The sequence below is a fragment of the Tiliqua scincoides genome, chromosome 1 (genome assembly GCF_035046505.1).
Source record: "Tiliqua scincoides isolate rTilSci1 chromosome 1, rTilSci1.hap2, whole genome shotgun sequence".
Lineage (NCBI taxonomy): Eukaryota > Metazoa > Chordata > Lepidosauria > Squamata > Scincidae > Tiliqua > Tiliqua scincoides.
In genome coordinates this window covers 196,136,737-196,157,957 of record NC_089821.1, presented here as the reverse complement: position 1 = coordinate 196,157,957, position 21,221 = coordinate 196,136,737, and the positions used below count along the sequence as shown (strand labels likewise).

Below are 21,221 nucleotides of genomic sequence, written 5' to 3'. Positions count from 1 at the left end.
AGGAAGAGAGAACAATGGGGAAGGCCAGGGTCGCAGCATTGCATTCCCATCTCCATGAGCTTAGGAGGCCAAGACACAAGAAAGTCCTGCTGTGTTCAATAGCAGGGCTTGCCCCAGGTCAGTGTGCCAGCATTGCAGCCTAGGCAGCTCCACAGCATTGCCCAGGTTAGAAGTGGAGCCGAGGCTGGTTTGGATTTCCAGGCCAAAGTCTTCATGCAAAGGCCTCTGTTTACAACAAAGGCCAAGCTTGTGAAATTCCTACTATGCAAGACCGAGGAGATCAGAGGAAGGCAGGACCCAATCCTCTCCAGCTTCCCAGCACTGGTGCAGCCCCCAGGTAAAGGAACACATGTTCCCACCCCTTGAGGAGGCCTCCCCACCACAGGATGCAGCGCACACTCCGTTGTTGGCATGGCTGCACAGGCACTGGACATTGGGAGAGGATTGGGCCCACAGGCATTCTGTCCTGACAGGTCGCTCATTCTCCCACATCTACACGACAGATGGGGAAATAAAACAAACATGCCTAGTCGAAAGCCGTCTTCATCAAAATCAACAAGGCCTATACAGAGAAAAAATAGGTTGATGTTGTGAGTGTCAATTCCTCACTCCCTTGTTTACAGAAGCTCTGTGCTCCATCAACTGACAGGCAGGTGTGTCGAACTTAAAACCAACACCCACTTCAGATGAAATAAGGCTCAATTCAGAAACATGATTAGAAATCCTGTAGATTTAAGTTTTAGATTCTCCTGCGTTTTAAATTTCCCACCCTTTTCTGTTTGCTACTACTTTTTGTAGTAGGGGGACACACTGATGCCCAATCAACCCTGATGACTTTCTGGCTTTCTCAGTTTCCTATAAGCAATTGTGATTTCCCTGGCAAAACAAAAAAATGGCATACGTAGTCTACTGGGCACTGTACGTGAATCTGGGATTAGGGGTCAACAGAGAAAACTCCAGGGACAGAAAATAATTCCTTCTATTGGGACAAGGATTCGCCTTGGCATGGGTGGTCATGGAGCTTGGCATGAAGTAACTTGAGACAATCACAGGGAGCAGCACCCTAGTAAGAGTGGTGAACAGACAAATCCCCAGCAAGGTCTCCTGCCCTTTCTAGCCTGCCATACCACTGGGGGATCCGATCCTCTTGTGATTTGCTGAGAGCAATTCCGGACTGCAGCATCAGCAGCCTCCTTCTGCTGCAGGAAGAAGGGGAAATTTTGTTAAAAGCTGCAGCAACTCCAGTTCACCTTTCTGAGGCCACCCATCCCCTTCCCTTTCTTTTAGTTACATCCAGGAGCACAGTATGCAAGCTTCCAGCATCACCTGTTTGCAGTGAACAGCAGCAGTGCAGTCTGGGTTTCCAGCTTGCACCACTAATGATACTGTAATTTGAAATGGAAGAGGCACAGAGGAGGGAGACTGCACATCAAGCTCCTGGTAGGTAAACTAAAGTGTAGAGAAAGGAAGGAAAGGGACAGAACAGGCTCCAGATCACCTCTCCCTATCTACTTGGTGCAAGTAGGTAAAGAGGGGTGATTTGCAGCTGGGGCAACTTTATTTTCCCCTCTTTGTTTTCCAAAGCTCCTGCAGTCCTCACTCACTCACCCTCCCTCCACCCTTAGCCAAGGGGACACATGTCCACAAGCACTCAGGGGCAATGGGGGGGGGGGATTTAGGCAATGTATGGCACAGATCAGCACTTTTTAGGAAAGCAACCAAAGTTTTGGTTTGTGTAGCAAAGGTAATACCTATGAAGTTTGTTCTAATAAATTGACTAATATCTGGTTTTAACTGAGCAATGCTATTGACTGCAAACGGTATGAGATTAATGAACAGATACGTTTTTAGGTAAGCAAATGTTCTGCAACATTGGCTAAAAGATAAATTAGATTCTGGCAAACAAGGTCTATTTATTTTATTTTCCTACTGCTGTTTGCATGCAAGAAGAAATATATGCCCCTCAGTCCACTAAGCCACCCAAAGCATCTTGGTACTTGAGGCTTGGTACTTGAGGTACAAGTAGTCCACCAAAGTCACAATGGCAAAAACATAATAAACGGCCAATAGCAGAATACCATAAACTCTTGAAAATGAGGCTAGGCAGAACTGACTTAACAAAATGCAGAGTTATGTGTCTGCAGATGGCCATAGACTTCTGTCCATTCCTGTTTGAATTTGCCCTGCCCACTGGGCCCAGTGTAAATCTTGGAAAGGACTCCTAGTCTGTGACAATCCAGGGCACTCCAAATACTAGCCTGGATCAAGAAATGGCTCAATCACAGACATAAGTTCCTAACTTTTCCTTCAGATGTAAAACCATAATAATAAACTCAGTATATAACACAACTTGACAACTATGAACAGAACTAACAATGGTATCAAGAGCTGGTCAGTTGAAACAGCTTCATTTAAATACCTTACAACACAATCCACAACCTTAAGCCGCATTAAGTTCAATGGGACTTACTCCTGAGGGCATTTCCCCATTGTACTTTTATAGTTTGGCTGAGAATTAAGAATGGAATTTTCAGCTTTATAAAATGATTACACTTCCGATAGATAAATGGCTTTAGTGGGAAGTGTTTACAATAACACTGGAGGAGTTGCAGCTAGGAATATGAAAGGAGGAATCAGTGTTAAGTCATCTCTATAATAATTATTATGGAGCACTGTACTTTGCAAGTCACTATTTAGAGTAGATTACATTCCACTGATAACAAGAAATGTCAAATGACGAAGTTACTGAAGATTCTTGCGTATTCGTGCCTAGATGTACTTGTTTATAAACTGAAATATAAGTAGCAAATGCTCCCTCACATCTAATACTGATTGTAGTTTTGGTGCCCATTTTTTACTTTTTAAGTTTGCACAGAGACACCTCCCCTCTGTACTCCCTCTGTGTTTTTTTTTTTTTGTTTTTTGGTTTATCACCTTCCTGACCACTTCTCAAAATTTCGTTTCAGACTTTGAGGCTTGACTGACAACACCGTTGCCTTGGTCCTTGCTGATTTCATCCCTGTCTGATCCCAATCACCTTCTCAAACCACTATTTTTTAAAGGAAAAAAAGGCCTCCAAACCTAGGACTGTGTTGTGTTCCTCCTTGTAACATACAGTTAGGCCCTAGGCTTAAGAATGTACAACAGAAACCAGCATTTATGCCTCACCTGTTTATACCTGTCTTGGCCCCTTGTCCTTTCTCAGTTGTCTCCCTTGTCTCCTTTCTCAGTTGTCTCCTTTATCTTGAGCCCTTGAGCCAGGGCCCTGTTTTTCCATTCTGTGTAAAATGATGGTGCTATATAAAGTTGAACAAGCAGCAACAGCTAGCATTTCTCACTGATCTTTATCATCAGCCACCATCCTATTCTTGTTACCCTATCAAAGACTTTTGTAGCACCTTAAAGATTAAATATTTATTGTAGAATAAGTTTTTGTGAAGTAAGGTCAACTTCATCAGAGGAAGTGTTAACAGGTGCATTTGCACAGTTTGAAGAAAATGGAATGTAAAAATGAACAACAGGGGCAAATGACCATGAAATGCAAGATGTGTAGTCTGTGACAATTCTATGTTATAGAATCATAGAGTTGGAAGGGATCTAAAAGGTAATCAAGTCCAACCCCCTGCCTGTAGCATCTCCAGCAGGTTCTTGTTGACTCTCTGCTTGAAGATTTTCAGTCAGGGAGACTCCATCACCACCCTTGGCAATCTGTTCCACAGCCAAACTGCCTTTACCATCAGGAAATTTTCATTATCCAGTCAGAAGCTCTTCTCTTGCAGTTTTACCCATTGGATATAGTTCTTCTTTCAGAGGCAGCTGAGAACAAATCTGTCCCTTCTTCCATATGATGCTTACATGTATTATTATTAGTAGTATTATTATTAACAGTATTTATATACCACTTTAAAGCAAAATGTTCAAAAAACGGTTTACAGAGAAAAATCAAATAACTAATGGCTCCTTGTTCCAAAAGGGCTCACAATCTAAAAAGATGCAAAAGAACACCAGCAGGCAGCCACTAGAAAAGACACTGCTGGGGTGAGGAGGGTCAGTTACTCTCCCCCTGCTAAATAAAAGAGGAGCACCCACTTGAAAAAGTGCCTCTTACTCAGTTAGCAGGTGTTATTATAATATGCATGTATATTGTAATATGCATTTCATCACCAGTAATTGGTGATAATTACATTCCTAATGTAATCGTCTATTGTCTTGAGTCAAGCCTGAACAAATAGAATCAATCTCCTGAATTATCAGGATTAGAATTTTTCAGCTTCAAATAGGAATCTGCCTCTGAAATTCTCTTGTTGAATGGAAGCAGTTTCTTGGAGCAGCTTTCCTTGCTAGAAACATGCATACTTGTCCAACGAAAGAAAAATAATTTTTTGTTGGGTCAGCTAATGCTAGAATTTGAGTTCTGTATAACCTTTTCATGAAAATGTTTTTGAATGTAACAGGGACTTCAGGGTAAAAACTGGGACTTAAAATACCATCTTGTTTCTCATCAGGAGTAACTGGGTCAGTACATGGGGGCGGGGGGCAGGCATTTAATTGAGAGGAACACTAATCTGTACAAGCAAAAGTTATGGCTCAATCCTAAGTAAGGAGTTACAAAAGTGGAACACAGTAACACTTATAAATGACTGGACAGAGGCACACTGAGAGCACCACTGACAGCAATTTTTGAGCTGCTGACATAAATGTCAGCAACCTGCTGCTGCTACAGGCTACCCAAGGGAGTATTGCTGGTGGGGGGGGGGCAGTGTGAGGAATGGGGTTGAGTGGGAGGTAGAACGGGGAGGGAAGGGGTGGATCCCAGCAGCAATGACATGCACCAGGATCCTATCCCCATTCCCACTCCAGTTCCCTCTCCCTTGTTCTCCTCACTTCTGCGCCAGCAAAATGGCTGGTGCAGATCAGATTATACCCATTCGGGCAGTGGAGACTTGCTTAAGAGAACTTTTATCCTTTACCCTGACCATTAAGAGACCTCTGCAATGTCCCCCACCACCATAGGATGCAGCACATGTTCTGTTGGCATGGCTGCATCAGTGGGGATGTATTTGTTAGGGCTGTAACTTAATATTTAATGCAGTTCATTTGAACTTCACTATTGCACTCTACTTTCATAGACAGCCCAATCCTATCCTCCATCTAGCAGAGTAATGCAGGGATGCCAAAATGGCCTCCACTGCATCCTATGTGGGAAAGAAGGCCGCCGACTGGCACCTTGGGGTAAAGGAACATTCTTTCCCTTGTCCCAGGTAAACCCCAGCACCTGTGATGGGGTTAAGAGCATAAGAAGAGCCTCACTGGATCAGGCGAAAGCCCATCTAGTTCAACTTCCTGTATTACACAGTGGCCTACCAGATGCCTCAGGGAGCACACAAGACAGCAAGAGACCTGAATCCCGTTATCTCTCCCTTGCATCTGGCATACAGGGATAGGCTACCCCTAAAACTAGGAGGTTTTAGTAGCCAGCCTTCCTTACTAGGTGAGACAGTCGCATTTCATGATGGAGCTTCAAATATATGAACAGGAAATCAGTGAATGCCACCCCAGTGCAATGTTAAAAATGTAATATGTGGCCCTATGATTAGGAATACAGCAGAGCAGTGGTTCTCAAACTGTGGATCAGGACCCACTTGGTGGGTCACGATTCGATTTCTGGTGGGTTGTGAGAAGCTGGTGGCAGCCATCTTGGAAGATGGCAAAAGACCTAGGCAGAGCCATTTTGGAAGTGGGCAAAGCCTGGGCATCGCCATTTTAAGCTTCCCGGCATTGAGACGTAACTAAGAGCGACTTGCTCATGTGCAAAGAAAGCAGTGTGCCATTTTCCCCCAGAAAGCGTGCTCAGACTTGCAGCATCCCTCAAGGAGGGCACCATCATGAACCTTTGCCCCAGGGCTCGGGACTTGAAGACCTCTGCTTGTTCCCTTACCTTGTGGCTGCATTGCAGCTGTATCAGTGCTGGAAAGTTGTTTCGGATTGGGCTTTAACTATCATAATGGCCAGAACATGATGTATTTTTTTTCAGGCACAATTCAATAACCAATAGGGGGTAAAAAATCTACCATGACCCAGAGAAAATCTCAAGGGAGCAGAGCTGTGCAGGTCTGGTGGATGGAGTTTGGAGCAAGCTACCCTACTCCCATTTTTCACATTGAGGCTGTCATGTCACAAGCGGGAAAAAAACAATTTCCCCCCAGAAAATTTAAGTAGTGCTATAGGTGGAGCAATGCACTCACTGGTCCCATGCTGGATACAGCCCTGCTGTTAGTTCTCATTTCTATAAATTAAATACTACGAACACAACTGAGAATAAAGAGGCAGGCAACTCAATCCAACTTTCCCAGTGCCAAAGGGGCATGTACTGCATTCAGTGGAAGAATGTCAAGTCCCAGAGGCCTCTTTGAGGTAAGAGAACATTTGTTCCCTTGCCCTTGGGCAAGCTTCCACTGCCCCAATGGGTCTGCTTGAACTTATGCCTACAGTTTTGCTGGTGCAAGTCAGAGTAGACCTGGGTAGGTGGATTGAGTCCAGGAAGGAGGACTGAATATCAGCAGAGCAGAGCTGCCAGTAAGTGCCTCTGTTCCAGCCCTTGGCACATCCCAACCCCACCCCATTAATCTTCCTCTCTGCCCCATTCTGCCCATCTCAGTTTATCAGCACTGGGGCTCCTGCAACAGCCAGTTGCACAGGAGCAGCTGCTTGAGTTTGCAGCAGTAGCAGCCTGGCTGCACTCATAGTGCATTGTGGTTTTGCAACAGCCATATAGCACACTCCACGTTTTTTCTGTTTGTTCTATGCTGTGTGGGCTGAAACTTTCCTTTTATTCATACCAATGGGGCTTGTTGGTTTGTTCTAATGTACTTCTTTGAGGCTTTCATGGGCCTTCCCACTTCTGGCAGTGCTCCCTCCTGCTGAGTCATCTCATACAAACACAGCCATTTAAAATTTAAAATGAGCCAGTTTAAAGTTGATTTTTACCTTTTATTTATCTTGTCTTTTTGTCATAACTTGATACATTTTTAAGCAGTCTAACTAGATCTTGGGGCCCAAATAATGTATGCCTAATTGTGCAACATCACTGGATTTGGAGAATGGTGGTTAGTTTTCTTTACCAGTAGCAAGAGCACGGTTATGAAACAAAGTGAAAGCATAGCATCTTTAGTACTTTTCTCCCCATCTTAACTTTGGTCCCAACTGCACTTCCTGTGTTTAAAAATGCAACTTACATTGACTTTCAATTGAAGTGTTTTAAAACTAAAAATAGGGCCTGTGATTGGGATCAGAACTGCAATGGGAGCAAAGTACTCCTCTACCCCCCCCCCCGATTTCTCTGCATTTTACATGTCCCTGGGCTATATGGAAAGAAAACTAACCCCCCCCCCCCGGTGTGGTTACATAATTAGGTGCATGTCTCACTTGGCCCCAAGTGTCATGGGTTGATTTACTTTCTAAAAAAAAAATAGCTAAGAATAAAGCTACTACTGCCTACAACTTCTCTTAGTAGTCCATCTAATTTATTTAGATTGATAAATTTATCCATTGATAAATTAAAGATCAATAAGTCACCGGGCCCTGCTGGCATCCACCCAAGAGTTATTAAGGAATTGAAGAATGAAGTTGCAGATCTCTTGACTAAGGTATGCAACTTGTTCCTCAAAACGGCCACGGTGCCAGAAGATTGGTGGATAGCAAATGTCATGCCTAGCTTTAAAAAGGGAAAGAGGGGGCACCCGGGAAACTATAGGCCGGTCAGCCTAACATCCATTCCGGGTAAGATGGTGGAATGCCTCTTCAAAGATAGGATCTCAAAACACATCGACGAATAGGCCTTGCTGAGGGAGAGTCAGCATGGCTTCTGTAAGGGTAAGTCTTGCCTCACAAACCTTATAGAATTCTTTGAAAAGGTCAACAGGCATGTGGATGTGGGAGAACCCGTGGACATTATATATCTGGACTTTCAGAAGGCATTTGACACGGTCCCTGACCAAAGGCTACTGAAAAAACTCCACAGTCAGGGAATTAGAGGACAGGTCCTCTCATGGATTAAGAACTGGTTGGAAGCCAGGAAGCAGAGAGTGGGTGTCAATGGGCAATTTTCACAATGGAGAGAGGTGAAAAGCGGTGTGCCCCAAGGATCTGTCCTGGGACCGGTGCTTTTCAACCTCTTCATAAATGACCTGGAGACAGGGTTGAGCAGTGAAGTGGCTAAGTTTGCAGACGACACCAAACTTTTCCGAGTGAAGACCAGAAGTGATTGTGAGGAGCTCCAGAAGGATCTCTCCAGACTGGCAGAATGGGCAGCAAAATGGCAGATGCGCTTCAATGTCAGTAAGTGTAAAGTCATGCACATTGGGGCAAAAAATCAAAACTTTAGATATAGGCTGATGGGTTCTGTGCTGTCTATGCCAGATCAGGAGAGAGATCTTGGGGTGGTGGTGGACAGGTCGATGAAAGTGTCGACCCAATGTGCGGCAGCAGTGAAGAAGGCCACTATTAACCCCTGCTAATTGGGTAAGAGGCACTTTTTCAAGTGGGTGCTCCTTTTTTTAGCAGGGGGAGAGTAACTGGCCCACCTCACCCCAGTAGCGTCTGTTCTAGTGGCTGTCTGCTGGTGTTCTTTTTGCATCTTTTTAGATTGTGAGCCCTTTTGGAACAGTGAGCAATTTAGTTATTTGATTTTTCTCTGTAAACCGCTTTGTGAACTGTTAGTTGAAAAGCGGTATATAAATACTGTTAATAATAATAATAATAATAATAATAATAATAATATGCTTGGGATCATTAGGAAGGGTATTGAGAACAAAACGGCTAATATTATAATGCCGTTGTACAAATCGATGGTAAGGCCACACCTGGAGTATTGTGTCCAGTTCTGGTCACCGCATCTCAAAAAAGACATAGTGGAAATGGAAAAAGTGCAAAAGAGAGCGACTAAGATGATTACGGGACTGGGGCACCTTCCTTATGAGGAAAGGCTACGGCGTTTGGGCCTCTTCAGCCTAGAAAAGAGACGCCTGAGGGGGGACATGATTGAGACATACAAAATTATGCAGGGGATGGACAGAGTGGATAGGGAGATGCTCTTTACACTCTCACACAACACCAGAACCAGGGGACATCCACTAAAATTGAGTGTTGGGCAGGTTAGGACAGACAAAAGAAAATATTTCTTTACTCAGCGTGTGGTTGGTCTGTGGAACTCCTTGCCACAGGATGTGGTGCTGGCGTCTAGCCTAGACGCCTTTAAAAGGGGATTGGACAAGTTTCTGGAGGAAAAATCCATTATGGGGTACAAGCCATGATGTGTATGTGCAACCTCCTGATTTTAGAAATGGGTTATGTCAGAATGCCAGATGCAAGGGAGGGCACCAGGATGAGGTCTCTTGTTATCTGGTGTGCTCCCTGGGGCATTTGGTGGGCCGCTGTGAGATACAGGAAGCTGGACTAGATGGGCCTATGGCCTGATCCAGTGGGGCTGTTTTTATGTTCTTATCTATGCTAGCTATTTTGTCCAAGCACTAACCTCCCTCCAAACCATCTCAAGAGTTATTTTCAAGGACACTGTTCTTAGGACACTTAAACCTTAAGGCATGCCATCATGTTGAACCATGAGAAAACCTCACTTACACAGCTAACAAGAATGTTGTTGCTCAAATTAGGAAGCTGCTATACTTACTTGTAAGGAAATTCTTTTGAGGTGCAACCATCAACAATATTACCAATAACCATCAAACAATATTGACAATATTGTGTGGCAGAAGCATCTTGATATAAATGAGTACAATTACCCTTCATTATAAAATAAAAATTTTAATGGCATTAAGGTGACAATGAATGTCAAAATGGTAACATACATGCATAACAAGGGAAAATAGTGATTACTCATAACAATCAGTATTTCCCAAGCACACTGTCACTGGGATCTCCATTGTCTAAAATACTTTCAGTAACCTTCTAGTCAAATGGGACATCCCCCTCAGCAAGTGGTGTACCTAGACATGCACTTATTATGTCAATTTCCTTGGACTTCTCACTCTCTGCCAAAGTAATATCCAGACTTAGTAATATCCACAGTGTTTGCATTAGTTCACCATGGGAAGCAAGGTCACTAAAGCTGTGGTCTTCTGTTCTTGACTGGAAGAGAAATTGCTAAATGATTGCCCAGCAATATTCCTAGCCATTACAGCTCTCATCTCTTAAATTCATTCCTCTCAGGCCTGTGTTTCAAATGTAATGCTGTGAATGCAATAAATCTTTGCCTATGTAGCGTTCCAACCTGTTCCCCTCCCTGCAACAGTCTACACATGCAGTGATAGCACACTAGGACAAGTGGTGCAGAAAAGTGCCATACTGGTGCATTAACTGTGCAGCACCTGTCCTGACTACCCAGGTGCTTTAAGCACCTGAAGCCTGGTGCAAAGAATGTAAGCAGCTAAGTCTGTTGTGCGTGTTCAGCATTACTTTTAATATCAGGAGAATATTCACCATAAGGAGAATATTAGGTTGAAGCCCTTCATTATCAACTCACATTAAGATTAGAAAAGACAAAGCAAGAAGATCAGATATTCAAACTGCTTAACAAAATCTTAACCTAGCCTGAGCCTCAAACCTGCATGTTGGTGTTTGTAGCAGTCAGACACTGTTAATTATTTGGAAGGAAACATTTATACAAGAGAGTAAGCAGGCCATTCATCAACATTGTGATTACATAAATACAGCAAAGTGTGGGATCATCTTGATATATTGAAATGGAAAGCTACTTGCTCTCCTGAAATCAAGAATTTTTTAAAAACAATTTTCAAAGGTAAAAAGGAAGATTTTCCATTTAGTATATATGTAATACACACATACTGCTCATGGCAGTGACTTATCCATGAATGGCTACTGATTGCCAAAAAGTTATACATACAAATACATGTGTCAAGATGACTTTAAAATTTGTGTTGTACATACAGATGCATCACACTCTTAGATATTTGTAAAGATCCTGCAAGTTCACTGTAAAATAAGATGTGCTACTTACAAAAGCAATTGTGTTTTCCAGTAGTTCTCAAACTTCCCAGGAGATTTACTCCCAGGGTAAGTCTTTGAGGGGGTGGGGGCAGGGGCAGCAAAGTGATCCCCAGGATCACACCCCTGCGGAGGGAGGGGGGCTATATTTTCACAAACCATACAAGCTCCCAGGGTCCAGGGGGTACGGGGAGCCCAGCGCAGCGCTTGCAGGGCTCTCTGCGGCTTGTAAACAGTGAAAGTTCCAAGCGCGATTAAACCGGAAGTGGAATTTCCGGTTTTGTCGCACTTGGAACTTTCACTGTTTACAAGCCGCAGAGAGCCCTGCAAGCCTGGGGATCGCTTTGCTGCTTCCCCCACCCCGCCCCTTAAGGGAACGGGGCAGCTTTACACAAGCTGGTGGGTCACGACCCACCAGTTTGAGAAACACTGCAGTGGTCTATTTATATAATTTCTGTGCATGGGAATAGAAAGACAACAACCCTGCATATGATTGGTGTACATGCAGGACCACATGACAGATGTTTGGTGCGTAGAAAAGTTCACTCTAGATTCATGAACTTGCCATGCTGCAGCAGAGGACTTTTGAGTGCACACAGGCAGGTATTCAAATCCTCTCTCCTGTCTGCACTGTGCATAGCATCTCAGAGAACACAGCCTGACCTGAGGTCCCAGGTCTGAGTTACTATTTTAATTCCATTCTCCCTTTTTCAGATCTGCTCTTACACATCCAAAGACAGAAGCAGAGTCTTGCTTCCATATATAGCCTGTGTTCTTTCCCATAACTGGACCGGTAGATGCACGGCAGGATTAAGGCAGAGTAATTGTAGTGCAATACTAAACATGATGTTTAGTTTTAAAATAAAAATGCAACATAACAGGTCATAATTAGCTCAAACCGTACTTTGAGCCAAATGGATATACACTGATCTGACTGAAAAACATTCCATCATTTTATTATACATATTAAAACTATAACATTAGCAACCCTTTAACAAAGAACTGCTTGGACTAGGCACTAAGGATGATATAGCAATTTGTTTTTGTAGTATACACGTTTCCACATACCCTTTCATAACTCAGCAGTTTCATTTAGGGTGCAATCCTAACTTGCACTGTATCCAGCGCAGGATTGTGGCCAGCAGCAGCTTAGCCAGAGGCAAGGGGAAACTTTCCCCCTTAGCCCTGGGTAAGGGCTGCTGGCCCCAATGGGGCTCCTAGGACATGCGCCACCTCTTGAGGTGGCACAAGTCCAAAGAAAGTGAAGTGGCTTGAAGCCACTCCTTTCTCCCTGGGGACAGGAGTTGGGATCCAGCATAACTACTGGATCCCAGCCCCGCCTCCCTCTCCTCACCCACCCACCCACCCACCCTGGGGCCGCCCAGGAACACCTCCCTCCCTTCTCCTACCCGCCCCCCCACACCTACCTTTTCTGCTTGTGCTGGCGCAGGTAGGCTGACACAAGCCGCTGAGAAGAAACCGGTGTGGAGGCGTCTGTCGGCCTCCACAGGCTGGCGCTTCTCAGAGCGCCGGCCTGGCTTCCCCTGGAGGAGGCGCAAACATGCTTTATGGCACATTTGTGACCTTTCCAGGCCAGCCCAAGAGACTTGGGCTGGCTGAACTCAAGGTTAGGATTGCGCCCTTAGTTATTTAAGCCATTTCTTCCCATTGTTGCATATACGCAACAGGGATCAAATGTATACACCTGTGGGCTGGGCAGAAATGGGTTAAAGTAATAGCTGATCATGAAGTTACCATAATGTAGTCCATATTCAAAAATATGAATTCAAAGTTTTCACTCTGCCCATGAAAGTAGTCCTTTCATCAAGTGGGCAGTTTGGAAAATATTTTGTCCACCAGGCCCTCTTCTCACATTTGCAAGGTGATCATGCCATGAGCTTGAATGCTCCCCTCACTTCCTGGCACACATGGACTTTTTTCCTTGATTATGTAGGGGCAGTTTGAACTGCTCATATTACTTTAAATGTAGTATTAGCTACATATTTAGGAGGGAAGTTTACAGCTCCTCTACACAATTAAGTGAAAAAGCCTCAACGTATCAGGAAGCGCAGGAAGCATGCACACTCATGGAGTACACACAAAAATACAAAGAGCAACCAGTTCAATAATCAGCATTAAAACTGGCCCAGTAAAAATTTTGGATTCAATACATGATGCAATGCAAGAATAGGCCCACTGCCAAAATAAGCAATTGAAGATCTGGTGTGATTACAACAATGGTTAAAAAAGGTCTCAGCATTTCATTATGAAATTATGTTTAATAATTTACAATTGGCTCTTGGCGTCTTAAAGACTAAGGCTGCACCCCCCTGCAGAATTAGATTTAGGCATGCCTAACTGCATTGGATTGGGTAGTAAAAGCATCTAAAAGGCTACACATACACATACCACAAAATACTAAAAGTGAGTTTTAAAAACTTTCAAAAGCAACTAAAAATTCTACATGAATGATATTCCACTGGATGGATTATAATGTTACAGAAGCCATGCTGAAAAGGTCGGTGAATGAATGAAGACTGTTCTTGAGTTTCAGAAATGCAGTCAAAAATTTTTTAGACACTCTCCTTACACATCCGTTAGCAGTTATACTCTGATACTACAAAGTCTCACATGATATGTGGAAATGTGTTTTGAAATCATATCTAAAGACAGTTGAAAGGCATTCTTAACTGTTAGCGGTTTTGTTTTACTCTTTGCCATTACTTCAATAGTTCTCATTGTGACTTTGTTTTAAAGTACAATTGCATGGTACATTGAATTCAAGAAGAGAAAGCTAACCTAGTTCTTATAAAAATAAATTCAAATCTGGTAGAAAAATATCAACCATTAAATAACAGAATCTGTCCCTTTCCCGGATTTCTCAACTGAGTCAGACAGCGATGTGCTTTCGATTGCCAGCATTTTCTCTGTAGTTTTCTCATCTATAGGAGTAGCTTCTTTTGGTTTCTTCTTTTCATGCACCCATGGGATGAAACACAACACAGCACCTCCAATAAGAGGAGGAACTCCTGCGAGGTAGAATGCTACATCATAAGTGCCTAGATGATCACGCAGAATTCCTGAGGGAGGCAGAAAATGGGACAACTTTAAGGTGCTTAACGACAGAATTTAATCCGTAATTAAAACAATAATCACGTACTCCAAATTACCATACAACCTTATTTAATATAGCAAACCCAATCTGTTATAACCATGAGGAATTATTGTTAACAAAAATGCCTGATCTTGATTTTAAGATTCTAGGTGTTGGTATGGAGGAAGACTTCCCATGTTCTGTTGGAAGTGGGATGGCAATAGTTCAGATTTTATGCCTTGGGACAAGAGATTTGCCTGCATCTCCCAGCAAGATCACAGTGTTTGCATTAGTTCTGCCATTTTTAATTTATTTCCCTCCAAGTCTGAAGACTTCAAAGGAGGGTGGATTGAAGACTGTGCCAAGTTCAAGGTTCAGCTCTTGAACTTCAGAATGTCCTTTCTTTCCTCACATATCCTAAGAGCTACACACTCAGCACAGCAGATTCAGTGGGTGCTAGCACTGGCTATTGCTGAAAGCATGATGGTTCAACATCATTCCCACTCTCATGTGACTTTCTGGCATGATTCAAGGTGCTTTTGTTGATCTACAAAACCATAAATTACTTGTACCCACACTTGGGAGACTATGGACTCAATCCTAACCAACTTTCTGTTGGAGTTGGTGCAACCCCGTCTGCTGTCCCGGGGGGGGGGGAGGATGCTGTCCAGAAGGGGTCAAGCTATGACCCAGTGACTCTGACCTTTCTACCTGTTCTCTCTGTGATCCTTGTGGGGTGTGGCCCTAATCCTTTATCCTTCCCTTCTCCTCTGAGCACTTCCTCTTGTCCTCTGACTACCGACCTGTTAAGATGGCACACACCAGGGCTCTGATACCCAGGCCATCGTGAGCACAAGGCATGCAGGGCGAGGCAGCTCTAGGGCCTTGCTATCTCAAAGTAATAGCTGAACCTCTGATCCTAATCAGATGCTGTAAATATACACTCAATGGAACTGTAAGTAAATAACTTCTTTTTTGCAACTTTAACAAGCCATTGCCTCTGTCTTTTTTTATTGATTAGCAGTCAGCCGGGTGAGGGAGGTTCCCTGGGGTAATACCCAAAGGGGGGGGGTCTGCTGCTTAAGCTACTCTGCTTCCCCCCAAAGAGGAAACTATTTTTAATTTCCTCCAACACCTTCCAGCACTGTCATAGCTGGGGGGGGGGGAGTCACAGAGGCCTCCTCAAGGTAAGGGAATGTTTGATCCAGGAGGAATGTTTGGTCTAGGAGTAGGAGGTCTGGTCTAGAGGATAGAGCCTCTGTTAGCCTGAAGATAACATCAGAAGGTCGCCAGTTCGAGGCCACTAGCAGTTCTGGCGAGACCTTGAAGCGACTGACAAGCCGAGCTGAGTTATTCCATCTGCTCTTTGGTGTGAGCGAAGAAGCGTCTTGCCTGCCCTCCATGTGAGAGATGAAGGAGCTGCTTGTCAGCCTGCGTGGGAGGCAGCTGGAGGCCAGAAGTGAGACCAGACCAGGAAGATGCATCTGAAATGTTGTGTGGTTCTCAAAAGAGACCTTCTATGATTGTAAAAATCCCCTCGAGGGATTTAGAAACGCCTGCCTATGTAAACCGCCTTGAATAGAGGAGTAATCCGATGACCAGAAAGGTGGTATATAAATACCTCGTTATTGTTATTATTATTCCCTTACCTTGGAGTTGCATTGCCTTTACCTCGGCGCTGGAAAATTGGTTAGGATTGCACCCTACCTATTCTATGTCTATTTAATCCATATCTGACTGAAGACCCACTGGAACAGGTAAGGCAGGGGAGAATGGAACAGGGAGGAGATAGAACAGGGCAGGGCAGGGACGAGGATGGATCATGCCAAGGAGGGTTTTTTTTTTGCATGTCCAACAATACGTATCCATCTGTTGGAACACAGGAACCCAATAAATTAGCCTCAAGAAAGTTTATCAATAACCTAAGTACAGGCATGAGCTTGTTTGACTGTATAGCAATGACTACCTTATTTGCCTTCTACAGTTAATGAAAAAAATATTTTACCCATACCTGCAATAGGTGGACCAACTATCATTGGTACAGACATGAAGCCCAAGAGGAATCCAATCGCCTGAGAAACACGTTGCGCACCAACAAGCTCAAAAGCTATAGGTGCCATAATGCTAATGAAGCAGCCATCAAAGAGACCCATGAAGAGGCAGACAGCAATGAGACCTCCAAAGGAATTGCACAGTGGAATCATCATAGACATCAAGCCAATGAAGAAAAATGAAATTACCTACACATTGGGAAAGGAAAGTTTATGTATCAAGCCATGTTCTCAAAATTACGGCATACAGTAGTAGGATTCAGGATAGTCAATGCTCTATGGCCTTACCAGATTCTTTACTCTTTTTTTTTTGCACAATTGTTACCATTATTGCATGGTATCAGAATGAAATAATATCTTGCATGGTATCTTTAAAAGGTAGCACTTCCATTGCAAGAAAGCATAATTTCCCCATTACTAAGAATAATATTTGAGTGTTAGGAAACACAGTTCATGGGCACTTACTGAATACTATCTGTGACATATTTTGTTATACAATTATTAAGGATATTTATATAACATTTTTCAACAAAAAGTAGTTATTAATTAACAGTATTATATACCGCTTTTCAACTAAAAGTTCACAAAGCGGTTTACAGAGAAAAATCAAATAACTAAATGGCTCCCTGTCCCAAAAGGGCTCACAATCTAAAAAGATGCAAAAAGAACACCAGCAGACAGCCGCTAGAACAGACAGTGCTGGAGTGAGGTGGGCCATTTACTCTCCCCCTGCTAAAAAAAGGAGCACCCACTTGAAAAAGTGCCTCTTACCCAATTAGCAGGGGTAGTTCACAAAGTACTTTCCATACATTGCTAAACTAGTATTTATATTTAAAGTGGCTTACAGTATTAAAACAAAATGTTACAGAACATAAAGGCAGAATTGTCTTGGGCCATTAATGGTCTTCTTAGGAGATCTCTGGTATGAGCTTCCTCTCTCTTGCCTTCCCCAGGGCATGCATGTCTTTCAATGAGGCTGCTGGGAAGGTGGAGGAGTATGTGTGCTTACAATTCTTTCAGGCCTTTGATGGATTATCAGGAGCTCCCTGGCCTCCCTGTATTCCTATATTTATATTATGATACAATGCAGAGCGATAACTCATCCTGCTCTCCCTTCCAAGAACTATGCCACATAAGGATTAAGTTGTGTTTTGTTGTTCTGAAGAGGCAAAACCTTCTTTCATCATACCCCCTCAATATTCACATAGCTAGAAAACACAAGCTAGAAAAAAAGTGTCTCTTCTGGAGAGTTAGGAGGGAATCAACAGATTAAATTTTAGAAATCACATATAATCTGTAAGTCTGTACCCAAGTGACTCAATAAGCCTGCCTACTTAATCCATTTCTGCTCAGCCCACAGGTGTAACACATTTGATCCCTGTTGAGTATATGCAATGTTGGGCAGAAATGGCTTAAGGGGGAAAGTGCATTTTGCTACTATTGCTATATTCCTAAAGCAGATTGTGCCACTGCACCAATTTTTCAGGCAAGCTTAAATAAATGAACAAATTGTATTTTGATGAGCATCTTCAGTTGAAGCAGTGTTCCTTGGATTCTAAGCTCCATCTTCTGCCAAGGGCCACTTTTTTAAAAAACACAAATAGCACACCACCACCAGGGCCAGATTAAGGTAGTGTGGATCCTATAGCATATGTTACAAAGAGTCCTAAATTAATTTATGACAGCCAGCGCTGGTGGAGCAAGCACTCCACCTGCCCTGAAGCACAGAAGGATTGTGCCCACAGTAAAGTTAAATTTGAATGAAAGTATTTATTTCATTAAATTATTTAATTATTTATTAATATTGTGTTATTAACTACATCTGTAATGAGTACACACCATGCAGCATGCAGTTTCCACCACAACAGTGTTGCCAGATTGGCATCTCACCAGAGACATTTTGCAAGCATTTAATGTGGGGCCCATAGCATATGTCACTTCTGCACCTAGGTTAATCCAGCCCTGACCCCCATCCCCACACAGAACTATAAGCACAATAACGCTGTACCCACAGCTTCACTCACTCCGTTAATGCTTAGGGGCTAGATATAGTGAATGTTGACTGTAACAGAATATAGCGGACCCCACCACCACACGGGACAAACGCTAAAGAAGTTGACTGTAACAGAATACTCAAGGAACACAGGAAGATTCTCTGCTGAGCCCAGTTCCAGGCATTATCCTGCAGTGCCTCTTACACACTTGGTATCTGTCATACAAACATAAGTTTCATGGACATTTCTTTAAATCACAAAAGCCCTTGTTGGTTTCTTAACAGTAATCAAGCTATCTTGTCACAAATGTGTGCTTAAGAGACAATATTCAAGCTTCTAGACTGTGCTAGGATTAGGATATTGGGTTTCAATATTTCTATTCCACATAGGGGCAATCACTGTTGATCTAATCTCCCTCTGCTCAAACTTGCCCTTTCCTAACATTGAAACTTCAAAGAGGAATCCAGTCAACTTCCCTTCCTGCTATCTGCACATTCCTATGAATCAACCAAGTGTGCCCCTTCCTAACCACACAGGTGAGGAAATATTTACTCAGACAGTTAGATAGACAGGACAAAAGGATTTACTTGGATGCCACCTCTTACAAGTGGTCTTGCTGAGTTGCGAACATTAACATAAGCTTTTTTTGCATTTTGATTAAAGTTCTCTGTGGGAGCCAAACTTCAAGAGAACCTTTGTTTATTCTGTTCCTCTTCCTCTTATCTGACAGGTTTCCTGTTGGATAAGATTTTCCACAAAGGCAGACCTCATCATGTCCATAATTGTATCAAATCACATTTTGACCCAGACTGCATAGGACTAATTTGTATTTTTGTCACTTGTGCAAAGTGCTGTCCAAGCAGTTTAGGCCAATCAAGTTAGGCAAGGTTTTTCAGGAACAAACCTCAGTTTTAGAAGTTAAATACTGGAGGGAACCTAATAGGTACTAAAGGAAAGCATCCTATGGATTTTTATTCTGCTGCTCCAACATCCATGCTTTGCAGGAGAGGTAATAAAGGAAATACTCTTTTTTTGCCCTCGTGCATTAACAGTTGTCTTTGTGCCTGACTGGCCCTGGAAGCAGCAGCTCACAAGTAACCTTACATCTACATCAAGGGAATGGTGGGCACCACATATGCCTTCTCCACCAGCATGCATATGTGATCCTTGGGCTAGTGAGGGTTTGAACAGGCCTTAAGAGAAGTTACTTTCCAGGCATAGTAAAATGCTTCCTGTGAAAAAAGTGATACTGTAACTCCTACCATGATTAGAGCAGGTCAAAAGGATCTGAGGCATAAGGTCATGTTGTAAAGATACAACCATGGCACAGTCACTGCCAGGTCTAGTCATGTGAGCATTGTTTGCTGCCATAGGATACTATCGCAGACTGCTCAACTCCTGCAGTGGCTTGTAAAATGACGGCTATAAAGCACATGACTCCTTGGCACTGTCACGCTTGCCTTGTAATTGCCATTTTTCCTTTGTTGCCTTGTTGTCACATAGTTTACCAAAAAAATTCTGTAATCATTGTGTGCAGGTACCCATACAGGTAAACACAGTATAATCATAATATATATCAGATTTCTGTCTACAGGAATGACCCTGTACTGGCAGTGACAGGTATATACCACCACACTGTATCACAACATGTGGAACAGAGATGTAGTGAGAGAGCCTTAGGCCTCTAGTCGTATATTATCTTATTATTAGTAGTTATTTGTACTGTACCTGCAGATAAACCTTTTTTGCTCCAGGAATATAGTCTGCAATTCTACCAAAAAGCAATCGCCCAACTCCTGAAGTAATGCCAAGGCAAAGCAGAAGTGTCTCATCATGAACATCTTCGCCAATCCTTTCTTTCACATGTTTCAGCTGTTAAAACAGAAAAATTATTATTTTAACAATAAGAAATCCTACACTTCGTGTAGTCACACAAAGGGAGTTTTCTTCACATTGATGCCAACCAGATTCATTGCGTTGTTTCGCTAATAAATCATTAAATAAAGCCAAGGCAGGCATAGAAGAACTAAAAACCTAAGGATGTTCACTATAGTACTGAACTACAGTAAGAGATCTTAAATAAATTATTCCTGTTTTCAGTGCCTCTTTGCAAGGTTTTGAGCAATGGCTTAGAAACTGAGAAAGTCAATATCAGTTACAAAAGCAAGCCAATCCCACTGAATACAACCTGAATCATATTGTAGTAAAGACAAGTGAATTAACATAGAAAGCATTGAGTCCAACAGCCGACAACTGTCCCTGTGCGAGGTAGGGCTAGTCTGGGATAATGGTGAGTGGAGCAGAAACAGTTAAACAACTGACCCTACCTCCTGCTGGCAGGAGGGCATTCCCAGAAAGTCAGGAATGCCTCTCTTCTTCCAGGGAACTGGTGAGAACATAACTCTCTTCTACTGGTGGAATGCTGTCCATCAATCCACAACAGTAATAAGCAGAAGTTAAACTTAACTACCTTTCTTGTAGTTGAATAGTAATTACAACCTCAAACCATATAGTTTATACTAACATTAATTACTTTCAGCCATTAGGGTTTTTTTTCCCTATTATTTAAAAATAATTCATTATCATACAGAAAGTGTCATATAAATACCAACAGAAACATTAAATCAGTCATGTGCAGTGCAAGCCCAGAGTAAACACCCCCCCTCCCCGTGTTCAATTGGGCTTTCTCCATAAGTGAGCATAGCATTTTGTTGAAAATGACTACAGGCATGACTGCAACTACCATAAGAGAATGTGGAAATCTTCCCACTTCCATTCCTAATGGATAGGAAGCAATAGGATAGTTGGAATTAATAGGATAGATAATTGATAGGATAGTTAATTGATAGGAATGTGCTTGATATGTAGCAGTTTTAGATAGCTGGCAAGACCTGAATGGAGATTTCAGTTTACAGGTCTGCTCTGACCACCTACAGGACTTAACTACAGGCAAGCCATGCTTAATGACCTTCCACTTGAGGACAGGCTGCATATATGACAGTGGTCAAAGTACAACAAAAAGACACTTAATGAGGCAGTCAGGTCCCCCATAGCCTGCAGCAG

The 21,221-nt window shown here is 42.9% G+C and overlaps 1 protein-coding gene and 1 long non-coding RNA gene across 2 annotated transcripts in view; one reads left to right on the top strand and one right to left on the bottom strand.

Annotated features, from left to right (window-relative positions):
* The first annotated feature begins 6 nt into the window (after positions 1-6).
* On the top strand, positions 7-3,392 carry LOC136639326 (uncharacterized). Its single transcript, XR_010793670.1, has 3 exons — positions 7-117; positions 1,288-1,440; positions 2,967-3,392. It is a non-coding gene; the product is annotated as an uncharacterized lncRNA (long non-coding RNA).
* Positions 3,393-13,194: 9,802 nt separating this feature from the next.
* Positions 13,195-21,221, bottom strand: part of SLC16A10 (solute carrier family 16 member 10) — a 53,799-nt gene continuing 45,772 nt past the window's right edge. Inside the window, exons 4-6 of the mRNA XM_066610780.1 lie at positions 19,887-20,030; positions 16,125-16,353; positions 13,195-14,099 (exon numbers count right to left, since the gene is read on the bottom strand). Of these exons, the coding sequence (XP_066466877.1) occupies positions 13,867-14,099; positions 16,125-16,353; positions 19,887-20,030 (606 nt within the window). The 3' untranslated portion in view covers positions 13,195-13,866. The remainder of the gene's footprint in view (positions 14,100-16,124; positions 16,354-19,886; positions 20,031-21,221) is intronic.